At 44.2% G+C, this 24,492-nt stretch overlaps 1 protein-coding gene across 6 annotated transcripts; it reads right to left on the bottom strand.

Annotated features, from left to right (window-relative positions):
• Positions 1–9,692: 9,692 nt before the first annotated feature.
• Positions 9,693–22,658, bottom strand: LOC147007546 (uncharacterized). Of its 6 annotated transcripts, XM_085866960.1 has the most exons (8): positions 21,823–22,658; positions 20,726–20,818; positions 19,324–19,484; positions 13,337–15,490; positions 10,932–10,988; positions 10,763–10,829; positions 10,311–10,468; positions 9,693–10,127 (listed from the first exon to the last, which is right to left on the bottom strand). In XM_085866960.1, exon 4 carries the CDS (start codon positions 15,353–15,355, stop codon positions 13,799–13,801), a length of 1,557 nt encoding a protein of 518 aa, XP_085723086.1. In that variant the 5' UTR covers positions 15,356–15,490; positions 19,324–19,484; positions 20,726–20,818; positions 21,823–22,658; the 3' UTR covers positions 9,693–10,127; positions 10,311–10,468; positions 10,763–10,829; positions 10,932–10,988; positions 13,337–13,798. The 6 variants fall into 6 exon arrangements, with proteins under 6 accessions (XP_085723086.1, XP_085723087.1, XP_085723085.1 ...); XM_085866961.1 differs by lacking the exon at positions 20,726–20,818; XM_085866959.1 differs by lacking the exons at positions 20,726–20,818; positions 21,823–22,658 and having other exon boundaries at positions 10,311–10,472; positions 19,324–20,530.
• Positions 22,659–24,492: the final 1,834 nt, after the last annotated feature.

Genomic DNA, 24,492 nt, shown 5'->3' with positions numbered 1-24,492 from the left:
TGTTGTGAATGGTGGAGTGCAGAAACAATTAACTCAAGATCTGTTCTGTAATCACCCAAAGGCAGACACGAGATTGTGCTTCCATTTGACAGTGGCTGACCTTGATTGTCAAGATGGTGACATTGTAGTACGTGCCTCGGACACCGACATACTGGTGATTCTCCTTCACAATGTTCATCGATTTACACGTACAATTTGGATGGAAGTTGGGACGTCCGGTAAGGATAATCGACACTACGTGAACATGACTAATGTGGCAGCGCAAATCGGTCCGGATGTGTGCACAGCTCTGCCTGGCCTGCATGCATTCACGGGATGTGACTACACATCAGCATTCGCAAGGAAAGGGAAGAAACGGCCGTATGATATAATGTGTGCCCACGACAAGTTCATTCGGGGTTTTTCATCGCTCAGCGACAAAGAGCCGGACGATGAAATGTTTGCCGTCCTCGAGGAGTTCGTCTGCCTCATGTACCGTACAAAAAGACGACGACGCCGAACAACTACTGATTTTATGTCAATCGCACGTATAACCGCAAATCGAATTCCATGCGACCGTTCGACAAACTGAAGAGCATTGACGGCAGCAGCATCCCGCCTTGCTGAGCTGAGTTGCAGCCACATAGTGTAAGGACTGGATTTGTGGCTACAATGTGGGGCAGTTCCCACCTGGCCACCATATCAAAATCTCCAACTGCAGGATGGGAAATCGTTGATGGTCACCATCGAGTTATCTGGTTTGATGGACATCAACTGCCCCAGGTGCTTGCCCCAGGAATACCAGTTGAAATGGACGCTGACGGTGATCCATCCAGAACGGATTATCTGATGATTGATTCATCATCTGAAGGTGAAGCAAGAAGTGATGATGATGATGATGATGATGATGATGATGATGATGATGATGAATTATCATGACAGTGAAAATTCTGAAGGGTGAATGAGCCAAAATACCTGAAATGTCAAGCCTGTTTCGGTGGGCCGAGATCCTCAAAATTATTTTTACTTTGTAATGGTCAGTATTTTATATTTGTTTTAGTCTCTGATATGTCGCACGTTTAGTTTTTGATCACCTATCATATTATTAGTATAGCTGGCTCTGATTCAGAGAACAGTTCAGAAATGGAGTCGAGACATGCATCTGGGGTTTGTTAAAAAAAATGCATCTGTTCGTGTACCAGACGTAGACCCATCTTCGACCATATTCGACAGATTTCTTACATCATTCTGTGTTTACGGCATTGTCATGTCATCTCCATCTGACTGTCAGCACAGGGACGATATTTTGTAGTGACCTAATGAAACTCATCATGACAGTGACAGGGCATCGTATAGTCACACTCTTCACTTTCAATTTCCTTATGCTATTATTGCGGGTCGCGCCCGCCGGCGTGCGAGCGGCCACGTAACTCGAATCGCGGCACGTCACCCACCGGACAGACAATTCTGTCGTGGCCCTCTCGGACTAACGCCGGGAGCTAGTCATGGGTGGGCCTTTCGGCCTCACCACGATCGTGCAAATCGGCCCCCGCGTGGGATAGGGTTGTTCGCCAAATTCGACCGACCTAAGTACCCACGCGGAGGGGAGACCGGGCGATCGCACCTCGCCACAGGTCGACTCCGGACACGGGCCGCTTAGCGACCCGTTCGTACTATCGGGATAACCGAGCGGTGTAATCGTCGGCCTCGACGGTTCCGATTAATTATCGGGCGTATTAAGCCCACTACCAACCCTTTGCGTGAAGCAAGATGGAGATTCAATTAAAGAAAAGACGAAGCGAAACGGGAAAAACAGTTCAACATAATTCACATTTATTCCGCGGCACACGGAGAGCACACATATACAATTACAACAATTATGCACCAAAAGCAGATGTTACAAAAGAAACACAACAATGCAGATCTACTACCGACTACGCGTGCACACGGCAACACTTAAACAGTTTTACTTTACAGACGGCGCCGACAACACATTTACTGAAAAGCAAAAGGAAAGGGCCAAAGACAAGGGGGCAGACGGGGCCTGTGGGCCGCGAGACCGGGTGGATCCAAACCGTGTCTTGTGATGAGCCGCAAATGTCGCGGCGCCCCGACTCCGCGCTCCTTCGCGGGTTTCGTTGGCACTGCTTGGAGTGGGGTGGGAACGGGGCCCCCTTTTCGCACTATCTCAGCGCGGGGGGAAAAAAGGGGGGAATTGTTGATGCTCTGGGGAAAGAGGATAGCTGGCTTGCTTGGGTCCCGCGACGAGCGACTACAATGCGAGCTCGTCGCCGCTCGCCGTCTTCCTTGCCTTGGACCCGAGCTATTCGACCTCCTCCCCAATTCTCCTCAGCTGACTGCAGCAAACCACCTCGACCGCGCTCCAGGCTTCCCCTCTCTGCAGCTCCCCGACAGACTCCGAACCCCGACAGACTGCCACTCTCCAGACCCGATTTGACTCACGGCTCCACAGACTGCTCCTCTCCAGACCCGACTTGACTGCCTCGACCTTTTCTCCAACTCTGACTGCCTCCAACTCCCTCTGACCCAAAACTGACCAAATTCGCCCCGCGCTTTATAGTCCGGCAGGAGAACCCATATGCAAATTTCTGGATCAGAACGAGCTCGGCGGTGTTGCCACGCTCGCCCATTGGACGGAGAAAAGGGGCGTGAGTCTCCCCTGATCCTCTAATTTGCATATATCGATTCTCCTCCGACGCGCCTGGAGGCGGGGCCAAACCGCCCGCGCTTGCTGATTGGACGGATCGGAAGTGGGCGTGTATCATTCCTGATCCGACTTCTCCTCGGAAAGGCCGCTATTTGCACCTGCGGCTCGGCGCGCGTCCCGCACGAGGCCAGGACAGCCTGACGCTCGGTGCCCACAAGCGGTGCGGGAATGGCCGCAGAAGGAGAGGCGAAGGTGGTGGAGGGTTTAAAGTGCTGGTCCATGGCCATGGTGACATTTGGAATGGCTGTGATGCGATGTCTGCGGAAGCGAGCCGTGAAGGCAAAGGTTGCGGCCGTTGGCGCTGTTGTTGTTGTGAAGCGGCGTTGCGGTTGGTGGTTGTTGTGCGATGGTGGCCGAGATGTGGTTGGTTCAAAATAAAGATAGAACAGAAAAACGGCGATCTTAAAGGGTCGCAACCCGAATGAATCACATTTATTCCCTCTAAAAACGGGTTTGGGGCTAACTACACATGTACTTACAGAGATATCTCACTTATGGGACCTGAATGGTGGTTTGCGAATTTCCTCAACCGCAACAATATGTTCATTTTTTGACTCCCAATGTGTTGAATTGTCCCCGTTTATCACAACATGGCCCATCAGTGGATATCAAATCGATTTGACTGAGAATGTTGTGTGTTCATCTTGCCTTTATATCACTTGCGTTTGATGATCATCGTGACACAAATATTACAATACACATTAGAATCAACATCGACCACACCCGCGTCATCGCTTTCTCTTCATTATCTCAATGTGCCCTCTGCCTCTCGTGTTTCCTTCTCCGGCTTTGTGAAGACCCTTCCACCCTTAAGACCCTTCTTATCCGTAAACCTCAGACAAAATCGTTCTTCAGTGATGAATTTAGTTGGTGGGTGGGTGAAGAAATCTTATGAGATCAGAACGGGTGTTGGGCGCCAAGTTGAGATTGAACTCTTAATGAACCCTTAATTAGCCCTTTGTTATCCGTTAACCCCAGGGATTAAAACTTCTTAACAAATGTAATTAAAACAAATCTCACACTTTGTGTCCAAATACCAAAGGGGCAATTTGGGCGCGATGTTTGGATTGGAAGGGCTGGAGGGGTCAACTTGGAGGATCAAATAATCCTTAACTCCAAGAAAGCCGAACCTCAGAAATCACTTTTTATAAATCGGATGGTCTTCACTGGTCAATGAGATCAACGAACCTTTTGGGCGCAAATTTGAGGATGAAGCTCAGCGAGCTCTGTAACTAACTTAAAATGGCGTCCGAGATGGTGAGGGGAGGAGAGTCGTTCGTTGTCGTCCTGGTTTAACCAAACAAACCAAATCTACTTCGTTCAAGAGTTCTGGTTATGTTAAACCAAATTAACTATGAAATATTGACGTGTTGAGCGACTCGTGGAGAGAGATGTGAAAATACTCATCAGGAAAGGATCGTCAGGTTGGAACAAGTCGTGATGATCTCTCGTTGACCCTGGCCTTGCAGTATCTCTCGCCTTGATTGGCTCTTGTTTACCCTGGCCTTGCAGCATCCTTCGTCTTGATTGGTTCTCGTTTACCCTGGCCTTGCAGCATCCTTCGCCTTGATTGGTTCTTGTTCCGCCTGGCCTTGTGGTATCTCTCGCCTTGATTGGTTCCTGGAAGGAAGCAACTGATTGGCTAATATTAGTCACGTGAATGTTTCATGACAAATAGAAGCAAAATAAAAATTAATTGATGAATTTATGAGAAAAGAAAAATTAACGAATCACCACACGTCTTTAAAACCTCTCTGTTTATTAATTAATACACCGTGAGGTTCTTCTTCTTCATCCAAGTGACTCCAGTGATCACAGGGACAATTTTGAATCTTCAACTTCGAGAATATTTTCACTTCGTCACTGAGATCTTGGTATTTGGTCATTTTCTTGATTTCGCGTTGCTTCCGCCAAAATCGCTGGGAACGAACGTGTTTGTGTGTGTGTGTGTGTGTGTGTTTGTTTGTGTGTGTTTGTTAGTGTGTGTTTGTGTGTGTGTTTGTTAGTGTGTGTTTGTGTGTTTGTATGTGTTTGTGTGTGTTTGTGTGTGTTTGTTTGTTTGTGTGTGTTTGTTTGTGTGTGTTTGTTTGTGTGTGTTTGTATGTGTTTGTGTGTGTGTGTGTGTTTGTGTGTGTTTGTATGTGTTTGTGTGTGTGTGTGTGTTTGTATGTGTTTGTGTGTGTGTGTTTGTTTGTGTGTGTTTGTTTGTATGTGTGTTTGTATGTGTGTTTGTATGTGTTTGTGTGTTTGTATGTGTTTGTGTGTGTTTGTATGTGTTTGTGTGTGTGTTTGTATGTGTTTGTGTGTGTTTGTATGTGTGTTTGTTTGTGTGTGTTTGTGTGTGTGTTTATTTGTTTGTGTTTGTTTGTGTTTGTTTGTTTGTGTGTGTTTGTATGTGTGTGTTTGTTTGTGTGTGTTTGTATGTGTGTTTGTTTGTGTGTGTTTGTGTGTGTGTTTATTTGTTTGTGTGTTTGTGTGTGTTTGTTTGTGTTTGTTTGTTTGTGTGTGTTTGTTTGTGTGTGTGTTTGTATGTGTGTATTTGTTTGTTTGTCTGTGTTTGTGTGTTTGTTTGTAAGAGTTAGTTTGTGTGTTTATTTGTGTGTTTGTATTTGTTTGTTTGTGAATGTGTGTGTGTGTGTGTGTCAATGTGTCTGTTTGTTTGTGTGTGTCCGTGTGTATGTTTATGTGTTTGTGTGTGTGTGTGTGTGTGTGTGTGTGTGTGTGTGTGTGTGTGTGTGTGTGTGTGTGTGTGTGTGTGTGTGTGTGTGTGTGTGTGTCAGCGTGTGTGTGTTGTTGGTTGTTATCTCCATATGTGAGTTCCATAGAGTAGGACGGAGTCCTCCCAGGTCTCGGAGTCCCCTCCTCCCTTTCTGTCCGGACGATCACGAGTCATGGACCAAGGTGTGAAGTTTTGTTGGCTTCAAAGTTTTGTTCCGAGGGTTCTGTTGAGGATCGTCATCGAGCTCCAGGGGGCTTCCAACCAGTGGTGGACTGATGGTGTTGTGAGTCCTCGGGGGGGGGGGAAAGGGGTCTATGCCCCCTCCCCCTCCCTCGAGATCAAATTTAAATGACACTTTGTGCGAAATAAAGTTTTCCAAAACAAACACTTGTTCGTACAAACACAGAATAATAATGACATTGTGAATTTAAACAAATCCAAACATGGCAAGTTGAAGGTGACAAAAAACGGGTTGGTGGGAATCGAAAGCGGGTTTTTGTTTTTAACCCTTTGTGTTCTGTGGTCGAAGATTTGTGACGATAAAAAATTGAAACAAATGTTTTTGTTTTAATTTTGGTTATTCGTCCAACTTGACACCCAAGTTGTGTTTTATTTACAAATACCGCTTGAAATTCACAGCCCTATGAAAAACATCAGGGCAATACCCCTGGGCAATCACCTGGTATCACCTGGATAAGATAACCAGGGAACTACTGGTCGGCGAGGATGACCCACAAAACATGAAACGGAAAACAAAGTAAATACCTGTGGATTGTTTTTAATGCCACGAACAAACTGGTACGTCACGGGTGATGAAGGTTGTGGTCAAGTTTCATCAGCATTGTTTGTGTAGTTTCAGATAAGAAAGCAAATACCTATTTTGTAGGACAACCCCTGTGGACCCCCTGAGACCCGATTTTTTTATTAATGCCATGAACTTTGATACATTCACAGTGAAGGGTGTTGTGGTGAAGTTGCATCGAATTCGCTGAAACGAAGCTGAACAGTTTATGTTTTGTACCCCATAGATCGGTGGAATCTCCATCAGGACCTCAACGGTGAAGAATCCCCCAGAATTACAGATGGATTACCCCCTCCCTCCCCCATGGATTTTTTTATGTCCTAAAACCACAAAAACTCTCCTGTGCACCCCTGGGTGCAACCTCCAGTTTTCAACAAATTTGGTGGAGGAAGCCAAAGGAGTCAAACACAAACAGATACCAGGTTGTTCTCCTCACCTACCCACTCAACCACCAAGTTTTATCCGAATGGGTCCACAACTTTTTGATATATCGTGCAAAACATGGCTTCAGGTCCTATCACTCAATGGTGAAGAATCACTTTAAAAATTCCAGAATCTGGAACTGAATCTTCACCAAAATCTAACCAATTCGTCCTTGTCATTCCTCAAATCTGTCCGACGTTTCGTCCGAATGTGTCCACAAATTTTCCACATATCGTGTTATATTGTTGCGGAGCCGGGCGTCGGCCGCGAGCACGACCGCTGGATGGAGCTACAGAGTGGGCTCGACCGATCGCTCGGAATTCAGATCGTATTTCTTCGGAAAAGTCAGAAGAGTACGGGTTCCTTTCGGACCGTGAAGCGTCAATATTTCGGACACGTGGTACAGGGTTATTTGCCAAATCTTCAAAATACCGAGAGGCCATGTCGTGATCTTCCGAGTCTTCACACCCTCGACGGCTCCCGTACGGAATGAGTCGCCTGGCGCACTCGACCCGTGTGCGATCCGAGGGGTTTAATCGCCGAGATCCGTCGGTCCAAATGTCGCTTTGAAGCCGAAACCGCTTTTACTATTTCTCTAACACACAGCACGCTCAGTCAATGAAGGAATGGACACGAACGAGCCGAAACATTGAACAAATGGGACTTATTTATACAATAATGGGGGGAAACTCAGGAAGCACGCAAGAAGCAGAACAAAACCGAATATTAATAAGCACGTATGCAATGTATATACAGCAAAAGCACTTATACGATTTACAACTTCGCAGACGGGCCCACGGACACACACGCACACCCAAAGATGACCGGACCAAATGGTCTTTATTGAGGCCTATCTCAGACCTGTCCGCCTCGTGCGGTCTTCAAACTGGTCAGTCCGGCGAGAGGCAAGCCGAACCCGGACACCGGCGGGCGACCCTTGTGGTTCCTTTTGGGAATGGCGTCGCTCGAGCTCTCGGTCGTGGTGAGGAGGACAAGGACGACGTCGACCAAGACCGGCCAGACAGGCTCTCTGAGACGAGCGCTCCAGCAAGACGAATGCTCCAGCAAGATGAGCGCTGAAGCAAGACGAGCGCTCCAGCAAGATGAGCGCTGAAGCAAGACGAGCGCTCCAGCAAGATGAGCACTCCAGCAAGACGAGCGCTGCAGCAAGACGAACACTCCAGCAAGATGAGATGACCAGGTTGGGAGATGCTCCTCCTCTGACCAGCTTCTGCCTCCCCTTTTATCCGCCCCCGCCGGCTCGACCCCTCCCCCACTCGGCCCACGGAGAATCCCAGAGCAGAGGGTTGTCCTTGTTCTCTGCAGAACTGTTGTCATTGCTGATTTGTTTCCCAATAAAAATCCGAACTATAAAAATAAATCACAGCGCATGACCTTTTAATTACCCATTAGACAAGGGAAAGGTAGCTATTTATAAAACACATACTTACCGATATAACTGAGCAAAAGGAACCTGAATGTTGAGTGCGATAGTTTTCCAAATACGCAACAATATATCGTTTTTGGCCCTGTCTCTCTCAATGGTGAAGAATCACTTTTAAAATTCTCGTATCCAGATTTCACCAATATCAAATCAATTCTTCTTTGTCACATTCCCATCCTGTCCACCGAATCCATTCCAAATCTTTTGAGATATCCTGCTCACAGACAGACAGAGGAAGGGACAGAGGTGCAAACATAACCTCAATCCCCATTCAGTGGTGGAGGTCACAAGCTGGATACAAGCTCAAACACCGATCTGATGTCTGAACAATACTCTGGTACTGAAAGTGCTGTGAGATGTGGTGATACCATCTCTGACTGATTTCCAGTTGTGACTGGAGTTTGCCAGGGGTGTCTCCTTGCCCCCACACTTTTCAGCGCTTGCATGGACTGGATTCTGGGGAGGATGTCGGAGAGATCAAGCTGCGGTGCATCGTTTGGGAATGTCAAGATCTCTGACCTTGATTTTGCAGATGATGCAGTCATCTTTGCGGAGACTCTGGATATCCTTGAGGGGGCCCTCGAGGTGCGGAATGAGGAATCAGAGCCACTGCGATTATGGGTTTCCTGAGTCAAAACAAAGATCCAGGGTTTCAATGTAATCTTGGATGCTGCTCTCTTGTCTGTACTTGTTTGACGAGGATGTTGAGGTCAAGGAGAGATTCACTTACCTCGGCAGTGATAGTCAGGTCTCTGCTGGCTCTGAACCAGAAGTCAATAGATGTCTGGGTCTGGCCTGGGGAGTCATGGATTCACTGGATCATGGCGTGTGGCAATGCCAATACCTGTGTAGGAGAATGAAAGTCCAGGTCTTCAGATCCTTGGTGCTTCCAGTCTTGCTCCACAGGTGGGAGAGTTGGACTCTGACCAGGTATCTGAGACAGAAACTTAATTCCTTTGGTACCAGGTCTCTTCGGCAAATCCTTGGCTATCGCTGGGAGGACTTTGTGTCCAACGAGCGGTTGCTGACAGAGGTTCAAATGAGATTTGTTACCTGCATAGTCCGTGAACGTCAGCTGCGGCTGTATGGACGTCTCGTTTTCTTGACACTGATCCTGCTCACCAGATTCTCTCAGCGAACGAGCCTCATCAGTGGAGGAGGCCAATGGGCCGACCACGTGCCTCGTGGTTGCAGCAGGCTGATCAACATCTCAAGGTGATGGGGATGGGTCAGACATCTGCCTGGGGGATGGCCTGACTGAGGCCCCTGCAGTGCCGGCGGAAAGTGGACGCAGCAACAGGCTGCTCCGGCACATGCTCCCATACCTGACCTGGACGATGGAGATTGTGGTCAAGTTTATGTGTGTAGTTTTGGAGAAGTTCCCAGTGTTTACATATATCCTGATTAACGGACACCACACAATGATTATACCCCACCTGGACAATTTTTGTTCCAGGTGACATATAAATGGCTGGCATAATCTCTACCAAATATGAGATACAGGCTGGAGTACCTCGGGTTAGGTGACGGACAAACACCCACCCCCCATTCCCAAAGAAGGTGAGGAGCCGAAACGACCTTTCAGGTCAAAATACGTTCATTTACAACCTTGCCGAGATTCTCACGTGAGTACACCTAAAATTCGGGGTCTCTGGGTGCTTCAGTTCGTGGATGAAAGAACAACAAACAAATGTACAAACTTTTGAAATTTTTACAGGTTTTGTAATCCCCTCGGAGCCATTTTCATAACAATATTTTCGACACCATTCCTTTGACTTGAACATTATATGATTTGAAAGGAGAAGAGATTTCGGTTAACTTTATTCACAGGAATTAAAAAATGACAAAATTCACAATAAAAAAGTCATCAAGGTACAACTCGTACACTGGTTCATCGAGGTACAACGAGTACACTGGGTCTTCGAGGTACAACTCGTACACTGGTTCATCGAGGTACAACGAGTACACTGGGTCTTCGAGGTACAACTCGTACACTGGTTCATCGAAGTACAACTCGTACACTGGGTCTCAGCTGAAGGATGCTCGGAGAACAAAAAAAGTGATAGACAATGTTGGAGTGTAAATGTGTTTGTGCAGTTATGAAGTGACGCATGGTGAAGAGTGATGAACAGCATACAGTGATGACGTCACACACGACGTACAGTGATGGTCACGCACGATGTGATAAAATAAAGTCTCTGGATGGTTTAAGTACCTGTACTTCTAGAGACTGATGTTTATGTTTTTAAATCTTGGATCAGCCGTATGTAAGAGTCTGATGTTTCATCTTTCATTCCTGGAGCTTGTACGACAGAGTGATGATGGATCCACTGCCAAACATCACATCTTCTCCAGTCGCCGTCACTGAAACTTCTTCCTCCACACACACATTAAACAAAAGAATGTCAAAATCCCTCAACACCATTGTCATCATCATCTCCATCATTATCATACCTTCCAACACAATCCTGCAAATATTATATCATGTCAATTGTTTTCTGCATCTCAGTTAAATTCTCTTCTTTCTTTTACCTTCAATTTCACATCTTTATTTTCTTCATCACAAACTCCCACTGGATTTTTCAAGCAATTAATTTTAATGATCATCCAGGTGTACGCCATAATTTTGATACAGATACATTTGCACTGACGCCAGACTGCTCCCACCTGGAAGATTTGTTTGCTGCTTCTCTGGATTTGAGTTCAGCAAAATATATATTTGTCCTCAACACTTCTGAGGCACAGACAAAATGGGACATGATGCACGTGAAGAACATGTAGTTCAGACAAAGTTTGGAATAATTTGTAATGAAAGACAAGAATCTTGGCAACTTACGTTCCAACCGGTGGGATGGTTTCAGGTGAGCAGGAAGGAGCACCTCTTCTGAGGAGTCTTTGGATAAAAAACAAACAACAGAAATATTAAAGATTAAATACATTGATATCTTCATTAGTTTGATAACTTGTTCAGAAAAGGCCACAGAAGGAAATGTATGGATGGAACAGGTAATCGATGAAATAGTCAAGGAGCTATTTCCCATATCGGCCTTAAAATAAGGTCTTGCTCAACCCACACCACATACAAGGTCTGAATGCATATTGTGTTCGGGCAACCTCTCCTGAGCAGTTTTATGGTGGGTGTCACTTCAAATTGTGGTGTAGCATTTTTTCAACAGGCCCATTTGTATGGTGGGGGTCAAATAAAGTTTTTTCCATCAATGGGAGAATGTGATCCATGGTGGGTTGCTTTAGTCGATTGTATCTTTTGAACTGGTTCATTCCAATTATTATACAATGCATGGATATAAAGAGAAGAGATTGGTGCATCCATATAAATTAGTTGGTGAAGTATTAGTCGAAATTCATATGTAGAATCCCATAACGTAACAAACATGTCGTAGAATTCACCTGGCAAATCGAAAAAGTGTGTTTGTGGTTTTGTCTTTATCTGTTTGCTGAATGTCTGTTGAATGCATAATTTTTGTGCCTTCATTGCATGTACATTCATAATATGTACATTCATAACATAATATGTACATTCATAACATAACATGTACATTCATAATATGTACATTCATAACATAACATGTACATTCATAACATAACATGTACATTCATAACATGAATGTACAAAATGTATGATTTGTGATCTTGAGACCGTTTGCCTGTTAAATATACGTAGCTCGACCGCGTTGGCAAAGAACTTATCCTAAATCATCTGTGGTTTACACATGTTCCATTTTGAAGTCGTGACTTTTTGCTGATTGTTATAATCACAATTATTTTCGCTTCAGCTCGTTGAACAGTTCCAAACGTACCTGGACGTTCATCTTGAAGTATCTTGACCTGTTACTAATTTGTCTTCTGTGCTACAGACTGCAGTCTGTGAGGGATTAAACCTCGTATGATTTCGTAGATTTGATGGAGACATGGATGACGATACCAGCAGTGCTTGCATGCTTCCAGTTTTACCACCACGAAAACAGAGAAAGAGAACAAAGTATGACAAATGTGTACTCTGTCAAGAAGATTCACAGGATGTTCTTCGAAAAGGACAGAGAAAAAATGATTGAAGGCACTCCCACTGAGTATAGCACAATCTATACAGTGATGAAAACCGCACAACAGATGATGGCAAGCCAAGGGCAGAAGACTGTCGTGCTCACATTTCACCTCGCCATCGACGTCAAGGCAAAAGAGATCCAGTGGAGAGTGCCAGATGAGTTCTCAAATTCCATCATCCACATGGGAGGATTCCATATTGCCCTGAACTTTCTCGCTCTTCTGGGCAAAAAGTATGATAACTCAGGCACTGAAGATGTTCTGATTGAATCTGAGGTCGATGGTAACAGCAGGACAACTTCTCTTCTTCAAGGCAAATCATACAACCGCGGGGTGAGGGCTCACAAACTTGTCATGGAAGCAATGTTCCGTTTAAGGTGGAGTGAGTTCATCAAGTGGCTTGCTTCTCGGAGGGGACATTCAGCCACAACAGAATTCCTCGTCAATGACACAGTGGTCGTTGGTCTATTGTGTATTTGTGCAACAGATATTTTGATACTTTGGTGTCAATTTTCATAAGAGAATTACTGAGAATGCTTCTCTCCACATTATTTGGATTCCATGTACACATTCTGAATATTACCCCACCCATAGCAACTCGAATCTATATGTCGTATCATCCATTCTCATTCCATCCATGTATATCATGTCAAATTTGAGCGAATAATTTGGAAAATGCAGTCGTTTCAATCAACCCACCTCTCAACCTTGATCTAATATTGGTGTGAAAACCTGATTTGACCCCCACTATACAAAATGGCCTGAAGAAAAAAGAACGTGTACCACAATTCGAAGTGACACCCACTGTAGAAATGCTCCCGAGAGGTTGGTGTCACAGAATATGCAAACAAACATTGTATGTGGTGTGGGTTGAGAAAGACCTTTTGCCCCTGGGTCTTGCTCCTGGCCAAAAAAGGTGAATCAGGTGATCTCATCCAATCGAAGGGAGTGAAAGTTGTTGGTTTATATTCTGCATGGGGATGACCATGCCAATAAGTTGCCTTCCCACGAAAAGTATTATTGCAATTATCTCCACAATTCAGGATATTCTTCTTCATCAATCTTGGGGTTGGTTGTGTTTTTGATCTTGTGGTTGGTTGTGTTTTTGATCTTGTGGTTGGTTGTGTTTGCACCCAGTGAGTTCACCCAACCTGTAAAAAGGTCATGAAAAGTTCTCACCTGTTGAAGGTCTTGCATGGCACATGGCTTCGTGTGGTTGCTGGCCGTCATCACGGTGAGGTTTCCGTTCAGGAGGCAGCCAATGAACAATGGAAGTCGGTGATGAATTCCATTTCCTCAACAATAAGACCCCACCATGGTTTTCTGTAGCTTTGGTGCCTTTACTTTCAAAGTTCAGGTTCTTGTTCTTATTAAATGTAAAATATCCATCAGGAATGAAATCCTTTCCTTGTCTGGACTTTCAAAAAAGGTTTTGGTTTCGGCTCCGATGTGATCTCAGGTATTTGGAAGAGACCGTGCGTTGAAGGAAATTGTTTTCAACAGAATATACTCTGTATTTCTTTTAAAGTGTGCAGCATGAGGAGACTGTATGATGTGAGATGGGAGATGAGGAGGGATGGTCATGATCTACGGAGATGAGGAGGGATGGTCATGATCTACGGAGATGAGGAGGGATGGTCATCATTTACGGAAATGAGGTTCACCCTTGGGCTTCTTGAGGAGGACGACTTTGTCTCCTTTAATGGTGTATCGCCCGTTTGGATCACTTTCTCTCTTTTTATCAAGATCACTCAACAGCATCTCGAGTGTTTCTCTTTGGAGCTGAGTGTAGTCTGGAGTGATGAAAATGTTTCTTGTCCAGAGAGAGGGATCCTTCAAATTCCGTATCTTTTTATTGTTCGTAAGAACCTGATTCCGATCAGACTCGCATCTGAAAACAACTTTCATGGGTCTGAACCTGTTCTCAACATAGCGTCCGATGCGGAAAGTCCGTTCAGGTTCGATCTCCAGGTTCATGGCTTTTATTAATTTTGCCACAGCCTCCTTGTCATGTTCACCTTTTCCCTCCTTCACTCCACGGAACACGAGGTTGTTTTTGCGCCTTTCAATTTCCGCTCGTTCATCCTTGAGAAACTCAGACTGAGAAGAATGGTGGGTCTCCCGTTTGGGCGGCAGTCGAGGAACATCGTGCTGTTTCTGATGATGTAACCTGCTTGCACAGTGAGGCTTTGGTTGTTGTTGGAGGGCAACACTGTAAAGTTGTCGTTTCTCCAGCCCATCATCATTCTGAGGCTTCGGTTCAGTCGTCGGCAGCAAATCAACATTGTCCTGTTGCTGCTGTTGCTGCTCCAGCCCATCATTCGTTCCAAGCACTTCTTCCTCGTTTTTCTCATCAAGCTTTCCTGCATTTTGTACTTTGTTCTCTCTTTCCAAGACCTCCTTCTCCCTTAACTCCACGTTATTTTTCCTATCCCTCATCTCTCGTTCTCGTACCATTAACATGAACTCTTTCAGTTTCCATCTAATTTCACGTTGTTTTTGTTCTTCCCGGTGCTCTCTCTCTCTAACACGAGTCTCTTCGTCCAATTTAAGCAGCCGGTACTCTCCATCTTTAAACTCCTCTCCTTGTTGGTGCATACGAAGCTGCCGTTTCTTTATCTCCTCATCTTTCCCATTCATGAATACTTCAAACACACCTTGTCGCTCCATCTCCTGTTCTTGACTGATCTGCAGGTATCGCTCCCGCTGCTGCACTCGTTTCTTCCAGTTATCAATCTCGAACATTCTGTGTTCTACAAACAGCATTTTCTGATCAAGTTCTTTATTTTTGCGTTTTTCCCACATTCGGACTTGGAATCGCTCTTTCGCTCGTGTGGATTCTTCTTTCTTTCTCATCCTGAGCTTTTCTTCATTTTTCCTCTCCTGTTCATTCATTTTTCTCTGCTCTTCTTCATTTTTCTGCCTCTGCTGTTCCTCCTCTCCTCTCTTCCGGTCCTCTTCCTCCTTTATCCATAATTCTTTTTCCAATTTCCGTTGCACATCCTTTTCCATCAACTCATGTTCCATTTGCTGCACAAACTTCTCTCTTTGTAAGAGATTTCTTTCGGTTTCGACCAACTGAGCCTCATATTCCTGAAGCTTTTCTTCCTCTCCTCGTAAAACCTTTTGTTTCTCTTTTTCATATTCCTCTTCCTTTTCTGCTTTGTCGACAATGTTCTGTTTTGCTCTGAACTCCATTTTTCAGGAATTTTCAGAACCTCCTTTCCCTCTCCTTTCTGAATTTCAAGGTGTTCGGTTTCCCGAATCTCCATTCCCAATGGTGGATCGTCTTTTGATTCATTTTTTCTTTTCACTTTACATCGACATCGTAAACTGCAACAAAACAAACAAACATTATCAGTTCAAGGTAAAATGAAGTATTACATCACATGAAAAGTATGGAACACATGGTTTTGTAAAACAGAAACAAACATGTTCCACGAGTGTTACAGTTCTGGAGGATCCGGAATATGGAACATACAGATGTAACTTAAACAATGTCCAAAGGAACGGTGTGGAATGATGAATCACACTTGATTATTTGAAGAATTTCATGTAATGGTGGAGGATGTAATGAACTTCAACATTTGTTTTGCGAAAGAAGGAAATTGTGACTTTTTTTGGAAATTATGTCTGACTTCGCTGGAATTCCATTGGCAGCATTTTTTAATGGCGTCATTTGGATTATAAAATATCCATTTCAGAAGTACTTTGTCCCACAACTTTGACATTGACCAACAAACTATTCCTTGGAAATCAACACGAAGGAGGTGAGTTTTAGTTTATATTCACAATAAACTTGTGCAACATGCGTGGGACATCATTCATATTGTTGCGGGCCGGGGATTGGTGGCAAGAATGACCGCTCGGTGTGGGGAGTTACGTCAATTCCCAGCGGACTCTCCGGAATTGGAGGCCGTCGCTCATGGATAACTCCGTGAGGCGGCAGGTCGCTTAACCAACCGTGGACGCCATTACCTCCACCGCGTAGCGTAGGTTCTTTTTCTCTGGAACCAATTTACTTAATTAACCAAGCGGTGTCGTCTACAGGGTAATCACGCCCTCGGCACATCTTGCTCGAACCGGGTCACTCGACCGACTGCGGTAGAGTTCCAACGACCGACTACCAACTCCGGTTTGGGTGCAGTCAAGCGGAACTGCCAAAGCCGTGCCGGCTCGGATGAACAGCTTAATGGGAACAAAGACCCGACTAAAACTCAGACCCGAACCATGCTGGCCCAATGAAGGAAAAGACGAAAACGAACTGGGAACATTTCTGCAATAAATTATTTATAATAAACGAGGAAATTTATGTGGCACAGAAAAAGGTTTATTGGGGTGTAATGCAGGGGAAAGAAAGAAGATGTAGTGCAACAATTTACAGCAACTTACAAAGCAGACACAGAACAGACTTACGCGGGAAATATACAGGCAAGATTTACAATGATCGAAAACACTAATACAGTTTCAACTTATTCGACTGGTGCCACACACTCAGACACACACTCAGACACACACTCAGACAAAATAACACCAGTTGAGGGCAAAGGCCTTTTGCAGCCAAGGCGGGAGGTGGGCTGAAGTCGCAGTTCTTTCGAGTACCTGAATCTCGGGGAAAGGAATGCTCCATGGTGCAGCACCTGCCAACAGTCGTGCAGTCAGGTCCACAGCCGCCCGTCTGGAGTTCGGGTCCATGGAGGAGCTCGAGTGGGCCGGGACCAAGAGTCGGGCCGTCGGGGCGACACGTGAGCGGAGCCAAGCAACGGGAACCCCTTCGTTTTCCAACCAACTCCAGCCTCCAAGCACAGAACGAACGACCCCCAAAGAACTCAAGACTGAGGATGATGTTCTGGTTTATAGACCTCCTTCAGTGGGTTCTTGGTCAAAACTGACGTCACTGTCCGCCCTGATTGGACGGGGCTCCCATGGGTCCGCCATTTCTGGGCAGGGCCTCAGCCAGGCACCGGCGAGGCCCGCCCACTCCACGCGTGTGGACTCGTCAAGAAAGAGTGGGAGCGTTTGGCGAAGCCGACTATGAACTGCGACAGTGAAGATTCTGTCTCGGAAAAACGAGACTCCAGGGACAACAGGTGGATCGTGGTACGTTGTTACCAGCGAACCGAAGGCTTCAAGCACTCGGGTACCATGGATCGCAATAGAGGATGGGATACAAAGATTTATTACCCCAACTGAAAAACATCGCAACGCACCCCTTCGATCCCACTACACACAAGGAGGGATTCTGTCGACACATATACTTAACGGCATAACTGATTGGGACACCTGTATGTTGTATGCGTATGGTTACTACAACTGTAACAATATCATCAGGTACTGGATATAAAAAAATTAAATTACTTCACTTGTACATCATAGACGAAGATCACAGAAAATGGACTTTTTAGAATATTCACTGTGGATCAAATTATCATAGAAAGAGCTGCAAGAAAAACTGTCACTCAGTAAATATAAAGAGCTTTGAGGAAACTGTTTGTTAAAATTTAACAAAATATGGAGGACAATAAGGAACGACCATTTGGTGAATTGGGAAATGCACTGTATACACATTTAATAATAAAATCAATCTGAATAGAAAGGAAATCATCATGCGGAATCTATCCATGTCTGGTTATCCTTCATTATTTCAGCCAGATTGTTATTACAAAAACAAAAATCTCATTGTTCTTTCACTTGAATAATCATCAACTTCTCATGTTTCATGAGATGATGGCATCTCCCAAAGAGATGATGGGATCTCCCAAAGAGCTCCCGTTCACCAAATCAACAACATATTTTAAACTCTGCTTGCATTGCCAGAGAGGTAGTTGTGAAAAGCTTGTTCATACTCAATGCAGAACGTTCAAGGAATCAGCATTTGAAACTTTTCTAAAGTGTGTCCAGAAAGAGGCAGATTATGACAATCCAGAATTTGTGTGAGTTGGACAAAGGCTGCTGGAATTACAGCAAACCAGCTTCAAGCTAAGAAAGCTTCTTGACACAGATTGACATAAAAAAACCGAGTCACCTGGATGGAGATGAAAGAAGAAGGAGCAAACATGCTGTTCCTTCATAAGACACAACTTTACTGACAAAGAGGACAACCCAGTGCTTCAGAATCTAAAAAGCAGACTCGTTTGAGCAGTACAGTGTTTGTCAATCAAAATGTGTATTTTGTCAACCAACCAAAGGTGAGGAAAACTCAAAAGTACATGAAAAACTCTGGAAGGGCCAATTCCTGGTAACATGGGAGAAAACAATCCAAGAAATTGTGAACAGCAGTAGATATGATGCCTGGAAAGTTAGGCTTGTGGACGTGCTGTCTTCTGGGGATTGACAGTCTCGTGACATTTTGAACCACCACACGTCCCGCTGCACAAAAACTGGGAAAAGTACATTCAGCGTCCATGTTGTAAAGCCAAATCAATTGAAAACAGGGAACCAATCATCCAGCGTCCAGTGAGTGTTGTATTTATTGCCACAGACCGAGTTCTTCAGTGTTCTTCAAGTCCACGTTGATGAGGGGCAGTGTATCGACATTGCTGGACTGCAGAAGTGCAGATTTTTCATGAATTCCAAGGCAGACTTTCTGAAACTTTCCCAGGTTTTTTGACACACAGGTTACTGAATACACAACTATAATTACAAACGGTTTACCAAAGTGAAGGCTAACCGAAGTTATACCCCACCTGTAAATGACCAATGAGGTTTTTACACCAAGTTTAACTTTGATTAAAAGAGCAAAAGTGGGTTTGTTCATCACAGCCATTTTGAAATCCAAGATAGTCACCATCCATAACATCAAGAAAATTAAAATTGTGTGTTTTAACTTCTTGGCATGATAAATGTGGGTATTGCCACCAAAACAGACTTCATATGATATTCACAGCCCGAGTTATGAAGAAATTTGGTGGAACATGGTGGCCATTTTGAAATCCAAGATGGCCCCAAAATATTGGATGAAAAACAATGTCACCAATGGATTTTGGACACCTTGTCATCTCCAGTAATAAAACAACATGTTCCATATTGAGCAAAAAACATTCAAGTCCTTATAATCCAACATAACATCGTACACAACATAGCATCTTCAAATATCAGAGTGATCTTGTTCCCTCGTGGATGAAGACTTGATAAATATTGATGAATAAGTCACTTGTGTTCTTTACCAGTGAATGCAGAGCTTTCTTTTGGGGCTCCCCTTCTTGTTGAACCAACGTGATGGATCAAATGTGATTAAAACATAAAACAAAAGGAAGGAAATTGCGACAAACGTGACGTCACGAACCACAGACATCCCTCCATCCTCAGCAGCATTATTCTCGATAACCTATGGAGATAGACAAGGGTGGGGGTAGGAGGAATGTTTATTTCATTTTAAATTAAACTGAATGTTTTTACAATTATTTTACAAGTCCCAAAAGTTCATGAGAAAACAACAACATGATCTTGAATTTTTTTAGAATACAAACAATGGCTTATGGAATGTTCGAGAGTTTATCGTTTGTACGATGTTTGCACAAGGATTTGGGAAATAATTTGGGAATTTGGGAAGTAATGCCGTGACTATTCCTCCATCGACACGAACAGGAAGGAACACTTGCTCTGAAGGGACAAATTCCAAGTTTGCTTGGTGGGGGGAAAGTTAACCTGCAGTTTCTTACCAAAGATAAACTCTCTTGTTCCTCAACACATCATCACGGCATAACTGACTTGGGACACCTGCATGTTGTATGCGCACGGTTCCTAGAACCGTAACAATAGTCGCAACGACGATTTAAACGTTGCAAAAGGAGTCGCAACAACAATTTTAAGGGCAGACAAGGAAGATTACATCAGGGATTTCAACTGTGTTACAAACACTCAATGGCTGATTCCTTTTTCAAAGGTTGCTCCTGAAATCTTTGATTTCTTTTTTTTAAAGTACCGTTTGGTAAGATAGCCGACTTAAGAGGAATTAAAAAATGGCAAATCAGTGGGACCTGATGTGATGGCAGTGGAAGTATAAACCTGCCTTGGTGAATGAGGTTCAGCTGTTTAACAAACTGTTGAACTGTGTGATGATGAGAGAGGAGATTCCAAGGGCACGGAGGTAAATCATTCTGGGACCATTATTTAATATTCCATTGGAAAATACCACCTGTCCCTTCGCTGATGGGAATACAATGAGGAGGACTAAAAATAGGGGGAGAGCGGTGGGTGGAGGGGGAACAAGGAGGGAGGGAGAGGAGGGTGAGGGGAAGGGAAGGCAGGGTGAGATGAGGGGAAGGGAAAGCACACGTGCTGTGGAGCATAAATTACGCACGTACATAACCGTTGGCCAGACACATATGAAGATAGCCACCGGGGGGGGGGGGGGTGGGAGTAGGAGAGTCAGCAGAGAGAATATGCTACGCTTTTGAACACACACACATGTACACCCTCACACACACCCCTCACTCACACACCAACCCCCCATTTTAAATCCTCCGTGCACGCCTCATTTACAAAACTACAAAGAAAGGGACTCCCATGGTGTTGTGTACCTTCCCCGAGTACAATATGTTGTTATTTCTCACAATCCCCCCTTACCTGTTGTGATGGACGGGACGCTTCATTTCCGAGGATGGTGAGCACGAACAGCGCGATGGGAAACAACATGGCTGGTGCACGGCTATCCACGAGCTGAAGATTTAACGACACCGCTCTGTATTAGAGTTCCCTATTGTTGGAATTCGCATTGTGACGTCACAATGGACTGTAGCCACGCCCCCTTTCCCTCGTTCACATTGCTTTTCAACGCTCAGAACGCCTTGCCTCAATTATCTATGCTTTGATAATCCACAAAATAGATGTGATGTGTCTTTTTCCGATTTGTGATTTATAAAGCAGGTACTTTTGCAATAAAAGTCGAAATCTCCATCTTCAAACTGAGCCGTGACGTCACACACGGAATTACACCGTGAGATCCGTTTCACATTGAATACGGGTTACATCGTGGTACAATTTCACTCAAACGGCAAATAATTTTATATTTTTCACAAAAATGCCGAGTCGATGAGTCCTTGGTGCTTGCACAGTATGTAATATAAACTGAGATCGTTTCATGCTCCACCAATGGTGGAAACACCAAAGTTTGCCAGAAATTGGACGAGGTTTGTCCGAAATACCCAAGTGTGGATCGGACCTAAAAATGTTCACTTTTGTGCTCAGAAAATGTGAAAGAAAACTGTTATGAATCAACAGAGATGGAGAAACGTTCTGGTTATCCACCACAAATGAGAGAGGACGCCATCTCCACGATAAGGCGGAAGAAACAGCCGTTGCTCAAAACCCGAACACCATCTCCACCCAGCGACCAACACATGTACACAGATGATCACTCCCCTACAATGTCCCCCACAACCCTCCATCAACCATCGCCCCCACTCTACCTACCAACAACCCAAACACCCCCCTTCTCTCCACCATCCCCTTACAATCGCCCACCAACTATCACCCCCACAATACCCACCACATCCCACATCTCCCCGAGCACCACTCCCCCCGCCCCACCCCCTCCAATGGGGTGGGACATCGACACAGCACGGACACGGATACGACAGTTGGATATGACTCGGCACGACCTCAGACACAAATGTTGTTGCAAGAAAGTTTAAAATGGGATGATCCTGTTGTTTACAGGACACCTGGTCAGCCTGTGAAGGAGGGACAAAGCAGTCGTCAGCCATTTTGTCAACGGAGTCCATGCAGCGTCCGTGCCTGTGCAGTGTCCTTGCCGTGCCATGCTGTGTCCGTTCCTGTGCCGTGTCCATGCCGTGTTTCCGCTGTAGTAACACAATAAACTGATTTAACAATGAATACAAAATCCCTTCTAAATCCTCAACTGAAAAACAAAACCATCAATGTGGAGTGAACATGTGACCGGCCGGTGTTTCCATCCTCACCAACACCTCCATCGTCTCCATCTTCGTCTCATTCACTCACATCAGGATCGAAACGATTCGGCTCCACAATTCCCCCAAATCGTTTCCATCACTAATTTTATCTCTCAATAGTTTATTCCAAATCCCACTGATCAGTTTCAACACATCGAGAACCTTCAGAGTTGCTTATGATGGTGGAATCAGTGTCGGAATCAGAGATCGAAATACACTGTTTCTCTGTGTAAACCAACATTTTGATCAAGTTTCCAAACAAAGATAAACTCTCTTATTCCTCATCACATCCTTGCGATTTCACCTGAACAACCCAAACACCTGGAGGAGTTTTCAGCCTTGTTTTGGGGAAATTAAAAAAAATTAAATGATATAAACAATGTTACATTATCGACGTTTCAAGATGATTAATTTACTTGTGATGTGATAAAAAGTAAAGTCGGCTCCATGGATGTAAATCTGTGCATTCACATGATGTTCCCTTTTCTATCACGTGGTGTTTACTGTCACCAATCACTTGGTGAATTGAACTTAAACTCAAACTTCGATCGGTGTTCGACGGAACAACCCATGATAGGCCGCGGGCCAGTGGGACCCACCTTGCACCCCCACCCCTACCCCCACCCCCCCGTGACAATTATTCACTCATACCACAGTGTTCATATATATCCCAAGTATCAGAAAAAGGATGTTCCCAGAAAAATAACTCATTTGCACTCTGCTTTATTAAGCTGTTTCCATGGCAACCAATCAAAAATAGACGAATCTCACAAAGATCGGCAAAATGTCAATATCTCTGTCAAATGTAAACATAAAATCACAAAATTGGTGTCAAATAAAAGCTTATTACACATATTAAAATATATTTTGGTTATGCTAATTAGCTCATGAGGATATTAATGAAATTTGACTTCAAGACAATAATTCCCACCAAAATGCAAGAATTTCCATTTTCTTTCCTTGTAATTTCCACACGAGTCACTTTTTTGTCAAAAAACCATTATTTAAGTGTTTCCAGATACAAGCCAGGTTGGCAAAAATATATTAAAATTTTTGAATTTTTTAAAGTGGGCTAATTAGCATAAAATACAAAACACAATGAATCGTTCGAAAATCATGCGAAATCAGATTAATCAATAGAATTAATTACCTGGGCCTGATATAATACATAACTGTGACTTATGATGTCTGTTGGTGTTTAAGGGAAACATAACTATTTTCTGTTTGAGTAAAAGTAGTGGAAAAAATTTTCAATGCATTGATATGCTAATTAGGATCCGCTATGATGGAAATTCTCATTTTCGTAAATATCTCAACTTCTGGTGCATGGAAATTTGTAAATGAGGAATCTACACATATGATTGGAGGGTGAAGGGGTAAAGTGAACATGTTTCCTTTGTTGTCAGAGATGTGGAATAATGTTTGGAGAGCTTAATTACATGTAAACATGGAAACGGCTTAATAAAGCAGAGTGCAAATGAGTTATTTTTCTGGGAACATCTTTTTTCTGACACTTGGGATATATATGAACACTGTGGTATCAGGGAAAAATTGTCGCATGGGGGGGGGGTGCAAAGTGGGTCCCACTGGCCCCCGGCCTATTATGCTCTGAACGGTCCAACTCGTTAAAGGAGCAACCCCTCACTCACACACCCCTCACACACACACCAACCCACCATTTCAAATCCTCCATAAGGACCTGATTTACCAAACTACAAAGAAAGTAACTCCCATCGTGTTGTGTACCTTCCCCGAGTACAATACTGTACATTGTTATTTCTCACAATCCCCCCTTACCTGCTGTGATGGACGGGACGCTTCACTTCCGAGGATGGTGAGCACGAACAGCGCGATGGGAAACAACATGGCTGGTGCACGGCTATCCACGAACTGAAGATTTAACGATACCGCTCTGTCTTCAGAGTTCCCTATTGTTGGAAATCTCATTGTGACGTCACAATGGACTGTGGCCACGCCCCCTTTCCCTCGTCACATCGATTTATCAACCGAGATAAAATTATATATTTTTTGTTCTGATTAATCTCTTCCAGCGAAAACCACGTGACCCAAGATTGATGAATAACACGAATCCTTTATCTTTGAAATCTTTTCCACCAATGAGAACAGGATTTAAAACGTTCGTTGTGATCAGTTGGGATTCTGATGACAAACATTGTACAACAGACGTGTGTTTATTTAATTTGTGTTATGAATGATAAACCTTGTTATAAATGAGTTTTACACACTGAGTAATGGTTCACCTCGTTATTAGTTTTATCCCTTTGGGAGTTGTGTGAATGAACATTCATTTTGTGATTGTACGTGCATACGTAATAAATAGATAACCTTTTATTGCGAACACAGTGAGCTTCATACTTAACGCGTGCACTTGAGAGAATAGGAAACAACAACACAATACCC

The sequence above is a fragment of the Eptatretus burgeri genome, unplaced genomic scaffold, assembly GCF_056783735.1.
Source record: "Eptatretus burgeri isolate ZD-2024b unplaced genomic scaffold, Ebu_testis_v1 Ebu_testis_scaffold_117, whole genome shotgun sequence".
In the NCBI taxonomy this organism is placed as follows: Eukaryota; Metazoa; Chordata; class Myxini; order Myxiniformes; family Myxinidae; genus Eptatretus; species Eptatretus burgeri.
This window is presented reverse-complemented; position numbering and strand designations above follow the sequence as displayed.